Genomic DNA, 8,318 nt, shown 5'->3' with positions numbered 1-8,318 from the left:
CTGGAGGCTGTTTCTAGCTGGAGGCTGTTCTAGCTGGAGGCTGCTCTAGCTGGAGGCTGCTCCAGCTGGAGGCTGTTTCTAGCTGGAGGCTGTTCTAGCTGGAGGCTGTTTGTAGCTGGAGGCTGTTCTAGCTGGAGGCTGTTCTAGCTGGAGGCTGTTCTAGCTGGAGGCTGTTTGTAGCTGGAGGCTGTTCTAGCTGGAGGCTGTTTGTAGCTGGAGGCTGTTCCAGCTGGAGGCTGTTCCAGCTGGAGGCTGCTCTAGCTGGAGGCTGTTCTAGCTGGAGGCTGCTCTAGCTGGAGGCTGTTTGTAGCTGGAGGCTGTTCTAGCTGGAGGCTGTTCTAGCTGGAGGCTGTTTGTAGCTGGAGGCTGTTCCAGCTGGAGGCTGTTTGTAGCTGGAGGCTGTTCTAGCTGGAGGCTGTTCCAGCTGGAGGCTGTTTGTAGCTGGAGGCTGTTCTAGCTGGAGGCTGTTCCAGCCGGAGGCTGTTTGTAGCTGGAGGCTGCTCTAGCTGGAGGCTGCTCTAGCTGGAGGCTGTTCTAGCTGGAGGTTGTTCCAGCTGGAGGCTGTTCCAGCTGGAGGCTGTTTCTAGCTGGAGGCTGTTTGTAGCTGGAGGCTGTTCTAGCTGGAGGTTGTTCCAGCTGGAGGCTGTTCCAGCTGGAGGCTGTTCTAGCTGGAGGCTGCTCTGGAAGAGGCCAGGGTGAAAGTACCTGCACTGCCGCCTGCGCGCCTGGCAGGTGTGCGCGTGGCCATGTCACAGGTACCGCAGTGCCAGCTTTAGTAAACGCTCTTGCCTCGGTCACGCCCACCCCACTGCCGCCAGCAGCGTCTGACAGCTCAGCTGCTCCACAGGCCGACACTTGGCACTGGCCGCCTTTTCTTATCCCCGCCTCCCTGGTGGGCAGCGGGTGGCGTCTCGTTGTGGTTTTCACTTCCGTTTTCCTCCTGATGGGCACTGCGTAGAGCTGGCCATCAAAATGCCAAGGAACCTGTGACTCTTTGTGACGTGCCTATTCAGAATGTTTGCTCATTTCCACATGCATTACCTTTCTTACAGAGGTTTCCGGGGCTGCTTCTGGAATCCTCTGCCAGACTTCTCCCACTTCGTGGCGTGACTTTTCACGCACAGTAACTGGACTTAGAGCTCTGAATGGTAATGACATTCCGTTTACTGATGTTTATCCTGGTGAGTGGTGCTTTTTGCATCCTAAGGATCTCTGCCCACGCTGACCCAGGACTGCGTCCCAGAGGACTTCGTAACTTTGCTCTCCTAGCTGGGACACGACCCATTTGGAGTCCATGTTTACGTATACAGTGAGGTCAAAGCTCATTTTTTCCCATTTGTATATCCCAAGCTATTATTCTTAATGAAGTTAGAAATGTCTTTTCCGATTATTGATGGTTGTCTCCTCAGGACTTTGTAGTTCACTAGTGCTATTTAGTTTCTGCTGAATAGCATTTAGGTTTTGTTTTCTTCCTTTTCTGCCACTTTTAAGGGGGAAATTGGAAGAGACGGTACAACTGGGAGGCGATGATGGAGTAACTAAGAACAGTCCTCATCCCACCTGGGGAGCTGGGCGCCCGCGCCTCCTCTGCGAGGCCCTCCAGCACCACCCCGGAGCCAACCTCACAGCTCTGGTCCAAACCCACACGGACCAGACCAGACCAGCAAGGCCACCCGCGAAAGCCACAGAGGCAAGTCAACTCGTGGAGGTTTCAGGAACGAACTGTTACTTTCCGGAATGACTGAGGTGACTTGGTTTCTTCTTGCTCTTTCCTCCAGCGTGGGCTACCCTGAGCTCCGCTTCTGATCTCCAGCCGGATCATCAGGGCGCCCGACTCTCTCTGTGCTACTCGGCCCGCCCCCCAACAATTGCTGGCTCCCTTACCAAGGGCGTCCCTGCCAGGAACTAGGCAAACTGTGAGAGTGCCACCATCTCCCTCCCTCCCTGGCTGCTTCTTCAAAGGCCCTTCTCGCCACCTGAAGTTACATTTGCTGATTGCCTATTGGACGGGAAGACAAGCCCCCCGGGGTCCTTGCCCCTGGTCACCGCGGTATCAGAACGGCTCACTCAGGGCACGTGGAGGTACTCTGTGTACGTTTTCACTGGTTTCCAGGCTCTGCCCACCATTCTGGGCAAAGCACTGGAGGCAGATGGCAACATGATGGACATCCCTCTTAATAGACTGAGTCAGGGGGCATTACATGCGACTGGTGATCAATTCGGTTTGTAGTTACCCGATATAATAAAAGGCTAATATGCAAATTGTCCCTATGGGTGGGAGTTTAACTGACAGGGAGTTACACGTGTGCTGACCACCAGGGGGTGGCACAGAACATGGCGGCTTTAGTGACAGGGCAGGCAGCCAAGGGAAGGGAGGCCCAGCCCGCAGCCCCTAGGAACCCTACCCGTGCACGAATTTCGTGCACTGGGCCTCTAGTTCTTTCAATAAAGTTTTATTAAAGTTTAATACAGTTTAAACCACCTAAACGCACTTCCCATTTCTCTTGTGCGGGTGACATTGGAGATGCTTTAGGTCCTGGTTCTGACCAGCCCAGCTCGTCCGCTTCTGTGTGCTTCTCATCAGCCTCCCAGCAAGCATCTTCTGTGGATGAAAGAATTTCCATCCTTGTTACTGTTTTTCCCACCTGCTTCCTTTAACCCACTTCTCCAGGAGGATCTAAAAAACTACCTAAAATAGGTTCATTGCTCCAGTTTTGTGCTGCGTTATCACGACCCACCTGCCTCCACTATACATGCTATGAACTACCTTAAAAATGCAGGAACGTTTTGCATTGCTCGGCACGCTTTTAGTTTTACTTTGGGTTACCCACTACTTGTAGCATAGTGTAAGCTGCCCGGCAGGGAAAAGAATCTAAACTCTTAGGAATAGTTATTGCTTTAAGTTATACATTATTTTGAAGAAAAGGCTATCAGATGAAAAACATAACTGATTTTCTTCAATCATCTCTTAGTGTCAGCGTACATGGGTCCTTGCAGAGGGAAGCCCTGCCGATCAGCCTTTGCAGTCGACGAATCCACAGGCCTCAAGAAGAAACTGGTGCTGAGGCGTGCACTTCCTGTCTGTGTGAACTTCCCATTCATAAACTTAAACAGCCAATCTCGTAAACCTTTATTTGGGCACAAAGCAACGTTTGGATCCAGACTCTAAAATGCCCTAAGACCTTGGTTAGGCCCCTCAGACAAACATGGCTCTCTCCTGATGAGGTCACTTTTAAAAATGTGAGCATAACAGCCTGGCCAGTGGCTCTGTAGTGGAGTGTTGACCCAGGAACCAAGAGGTCCCCAGTTTGATTCCTGACCAGGGCACATGCACGGATGTGGGCTCAATCCCCAAGGTGGGGAGTGCAGCAGTCGGCACATTGATGTTTCTCTCTATCCCTCTCCCTTCCTCTCTCTCTAAAATAAATAAAAACATATTCTAAAATGTCAGCATAACACAGGTGTCTTGAGTTTTCAAGTAGAATGCTTCTCTAGCATTGGTGAGAAAGAACTACACACACACCAGTGGACTGCATTTTAAAATGCTTTTATTTGACACTCACAAGATGTGTAAGGCATGTTCACAAGTCAGATGTACAAGGCCCGTCTCTCATTTCCCAGCTGCTTTCTTTCCACGGTACCTGCTGCTACAAACTGGTCCCTATGTACCTTCCTACCGACAGGTCTCGGGCATTAGGAACATGCAGACAAGGTGGTAGGAGAATCTGCTTCAAAATAGAGAATAAGCATCTATAGACCGTCACTGAGACCTCAAAACTCACGGAGCAAGGCAGAGGAGGGCGACAGACCGGCTCATGAACTTGGGATTGTGAGCTTCCAGGGGCACAAAAAACACACAGAAAAAATATATTGCTCCTTCCTGTTTGAGAAATGGAATGCGTCCAGAATTCGTGTTTCTACGTTTACCACTGTCTACACGTCACTAAGGAGAACTAATTTTAACTGTTCCTACTGTAGTTAGTACAGGATGCATGCATTACTTCACACAAACACGGAGCGAGGTAGCAGGGACACCTTAGGGTTGCCAGTTACACAAGAGTCTGTGTTCGGTGGTGGTTCCGGGAAGGGGATGGTGCTGCCTGCTCCCCACAGTGCCTGCTGTGAGCGACAGGCCTGGCACCTGTGTCTAACCAGGAAGCAGGAAGATGCCACAGGAGAAGGTGAGGAGCCACAAAGCCAGCGCCACCTGGGGGGTGGGATGATGAGCGCGGAGCCTCGATTTCAGGGGTAAAGAGGTTGATACAAGAAAGTGGTTTATAATCAATTTTCAAAACTCAGATTATATCTTTACAAGATGACAAATAAACACTTTAGAAATCTGCTTGTGGGAAATGAAATAATTAACAATCAAAATCACACGATGTTTCACATGAGGAGATTCTAATCTTTTGGTCTAATTCAGCCAAAATTTTAACATTAACTACATATGATTAAAGTGTGGTTTGCTTAAGCCCATTTTTAAATGCAGAATCTTTGAGGAAGCATGTTGGTGTGTTTTCAGGAACACTGACTCCTGTAAGGATTCGACAGGCCACGCACTCGAGGGCGGCTTTGGGGTGTCATGCAGAGCCGTGGTCCCAGCGGCAGCCCAGCGCGTGAGAATGTGGTCACGCCAATTCCATCAGCCCCAGGGGGCTGTTACCCAAGTGGTTAATCAGAGCAGGGAATTACTATCAACTACATTAAAGATTTCCACTTATTAGCACTGTGACACAGTGCAAAGAATTTTCAAATGTCTGCCTTTTATATCAAAGTTGTATATTGTTATTCTTTCAATTCAACCAACCGCTAAATTCCCTTGGGTGGGCCTGACTACCTGGGGCAGCAGGCGGCCTCTTCCGGAAGGTGCGGCTACTCTCCTGACGGGAGGTCACGGTCGAGGCAGGCCGGGCAGGTGCTCTGGCCTTTCAGACACTGCTTGAAGCACTGGAGGGAGAAAAGGAAGTCAGCAGTGCAGGGGCAGGGGCAGAGCGCTCTGTGCTGCCCTCAGCAGGCAGTGCGAACTTCACCGCCAGGGAGGGGCCTGGAGCCCAGAGCTCAGGGCCGCTGTAGCTGCTCAGGTTGGGAGCGTGGCCCAAGCCCGAGGAAACGCCACCGCAGAACCTGCCCCGTGAACTCTGGGCCTCCCCACCCCAGCTCCAGTCTTGGCACTTCAGCGGCCCTGACCTCTAGAGCTGGCATGTTCATGTCCCTTGGACTCACTCATTCAATCCCTCACCCCCGCCTCAGCCCCCCATCTGCCTGGCCCTGCACACCCAGCAGCTGGGTGTGTGACAGGTCTGAGATCCAGGTGTGACGACCTGCCCGCACCGCCCCCGCCCCCCCGCCATGGAGCAGGACGGGCACCAGACTGCAAGTCTCCCGTCTCCCCCAGTGAGAACCCTGCCTTTACCCCCTCCTCAGGTTCATAAGCCCACGTGGCAGAGCCCTGAACTCTTCTAAAACCCAGCATCAGGGGTGCAGGACAAACGCTCACGGCACCCCAAACACCAAAACGGTTACCCCCAAATCCCAGGAGGGTACAAGTCAGAATCGGCCAGGACTGGGCACAGGGCCCAGTCAGGTTGAGTGTTTCTCCTCTGAAGTGTTGCTCCTGCCTCACGCTCTGCACTAAACTGACAAGCGTGAGTCTGGTTCCACGTGCAAGAAACCGCCTGTCGGGGAGCTGGGCCTGCCTGGCCGATGGAGCCGTGTGCCCGGCTCGGCGTGAGGGGTGGACAGGCAGCTCAGGGCGCACAGCCGGGGCCCAGGGGCCTGTCCCCTCCCACAGCACCAGCCTGGAAGCGGACAGTGATGCTACACAGGAACGGGACGTATGGACACCCAGAGAAAAAACCCGTTTGTTTCCAAAATACTTCATAGTCTGGATGCACGCTCTGAGGGTGGCCAGGGAACGCTTACCCCCTTGTGAAACTTGTGCCCACAGCTCAGCGCACGCACATTTTTGGATTTGAACACCTCATGGCATATTTCACAGGAATGTGCACCCAGTGTCTGTGGAAACAAATGTGGCCAAATAATAAATCACTCAATTCCTTTTACTACATAAACTTCCAACAAGTGTCTTCAAATATTTCTGCCACTAAATTGGCAAATTATTCCCATTGATAGCTAAGCAGACAGATAAAATGACTTGTTTTTATTTAAAAAAAATTATTTACTACCCCGCCAGCGTGGCTCAGTGGTTAAGCTTTGACCTGTGAACCAGGAGGTCACAGTTCGATTACTGGTTGGGGCACATGCCCGGGTTGTGGGCTAAATCCCCAGTGTGGGGTCTACAGGAGGCAGTCGATCAATGATTCTCTCTCATCATTGATGTTTCCATCTCTCTCTCCCTCTCCCTTCTCTATGAAATCAATAAAAATATATTTTAAAATATTTATTTATTTATTCTCATTTTTTAAAAACTAAATTTATTGGGGTGACATTGGTAAACATGAACATATAAATTTCAGGTGTGGGTAAAACAACTTATTTTTAAATAGCATTTCTTAGGAAAAAACATAAATGTATAAAAGAAAAGTATACTTTTAAAATTCTAATTTTCTCAGAGAAAAAAATGTTTTATATGGTTAATGGATTTCCTGGTAAGTTTGGAACCAGCTGAATATTACAAATTAATCCTGCATCTAATTTTCTAACAGCTGGCGACAGTAACGTAAATTACGACACCTCTACACTAGGGACTACTGTGTGGCCGAGTAAATCTTAATGAAGTCCATAATCCCTGACGTAAAAGCTGGTCACAACAGGCCTCTGAGTAGAAGCAGGCATAGAACAGTAAGCCTCATATGACCATCAACTCATTTAAAACAGCAACAACAACAGGGAATGTGTGTACAGAGATGCCTAGAAAAGAGTCTGTGAAGATGTGAAATGGTAACAGTGGCTCCTTCTGGTTAAGAGAGATTTAATTTTTCTCTGCTATTTTCTGAAGTTTCTATGAATGTGGATTAATTGTGTAAATAAAAACGAAAACAGACAGCTCACTCGGCACATCCGTGCCATCAAAAAAGCAGAGAGACAGCACCTGCTATTCACGGACAGTCTACAGGACAAGGAATTAGGTCTAGAAATAAGAAAAATGGGGCTAACCCACTGGTCCCATGGCTTAACAATGCTCTCCTAAAAAACAAGAAAACAGCGTCGCACATGCAACACTCACAGGGGCGTCTTCTGTCCTCTGGCCCCGGGCTTTGGGCGATGGTCCAGCAATCACGGAGGGCGGGCCCTGGGTGGCCCCCATCCCCGAGGCAGCGGAGCTGGGCTCGGACAGCGGCCTGCCCTGTCCTGGACGTGGCTGCAGAGATAATGCGGGTGGGGAAGAAAGTTCGTACTCATAAGCTTGCCCCCCTTGTCGTCAGGAACCTGCTCACCACCTCTGGTTGGAGCCTGTTTTGTTCTTACAAGTCCCACATCTACACCCAGGAGGACACAGGGGCCTTTTGCTGTATCTGGACGGACACTGACCTTTTGGCTTTGCTGTTCCTCCAGAATGTGTGCCATCACCCTCTGGACAATTTCATCAATGCTCAGTCCTGACAGCGAGGTCTTGCTTTTGTTTCGCACTTTTCTAATAAAACCAGCAAGCTCGGTGCTGAAGGAGGAAGTGGGGAGAAATGAGAGCAGAACATCAAAGCTTTCTACTGCTGAGAAGTATTATGTGCAAAAAAGTATTATGTGCCAATATCAACCCAGCAGCCAAGAGAAACAAATACACACAAACAAAAGGAACAGGCAGACACTAGCAGCTGTACATAAAATAGCAGGATCACTCCTTCCGAGTAGAATGAGACTCCAGCATGGTGTCTAAATACTCACTGCAATAGAGTGTCACACAGCAGTTACCTGCGGGATCAGCGGGGAGAGCCATCCCTCCGCAGACACCGGGCTCCGGCAGCCGCTGATGCAGCATCACTAACGCCCAGACACCAGGGCCTGACCCGACACCACAAAACCTCTACCTCAGAGCAAACCAGCTTGGCTGACGTCCTCCCTCAACAATCTAACCCACAACACAGTTTGCACAGCCTGTTTCACAAGCACCAGTGGGTGTGGATGAATGGTAATAATTGACAGCAACTTGATATTACACCACGAATAGCCCAAATGTTTTAACTTGCAGAAAATTGATGCTTTTCTAGTTGGTTATTTAACTTTGCCAAATTTAGCCAGGGTTGCAAACAATCTTATTTGTAAGGTACTGTCAGTAGTTTCAACTTGAATGTTCTTACAACTGGCAGGGTTATGGCTCTTGAGAGAACCTACCACGCTTCTCACCTGCGGCCCACGGGCTA

General features: G+C 50.0%; 1 protein-coding gene across 15 annotated transcripts in view; it reads right to left on the bottom strand.

Moving 5' to 3' along the window:
- Positions 1-2,466: 2,466 nt before the first annotated feature.
- Positions 2,467-8,318, bottom strand: part of TTC3 (tetratricopeptide repeat domain 3) — a 106,388-nt gene continuing 100,536 nt past the window's right edge. For 12 of the 15 annotated variants that reach the window (XM_014467244.2, XM_023743322.1, XM_014467252.2 and 9 more), the window contains 4 exons: positions 7,492-7,618; positions 7,187-7,321; positions 5,923-6,015; positions 3,532-4,947 (listed from right to left, as the gene is read on the bottom strand). In XM_014467244.2, the coding sequence (XP_014322730.1) occupies positions 4,873-4,947; positions 5,923-6,015; positions 7,187-7,321; positions 7,492-7,618 (430 nt within the window). In that variant the 3' untranslated portion in view covers positions 3,532-4,872. Of the gene's footprint in view, positions 2,603-3,531; positions 4,948-5,922; positions 6,016-7,186; positions 7,322-7,491; positions 7,619-8,318 lie in introns of those variants that run through there. The other 3 variants (XM_023743321.1, XM_023743320.1, XM_023743324.1) reach the window with 3 other exon arrangements.

The sequence above is a fragment of the Myotis lucifugus genome, unplaced genomic scaffold (genome assembly GCF_000147115.1).
Source record: "Myotis lucifugus unplaced genomic scaffold, Myoluc2.0 scaffold_384, whole genome shotgun sequence".
NCBI lineage: Eukaryota > Metazoa > Chordata > Mammalia > Chiroptera > Vespertilionidae > Myotis > Myotis lucifugus.
The sequence above is the reverse complement of the archived record's forward strand: the minus strand, read 5'-3'. Positions and strand labels throughout refer to the sequence as shown.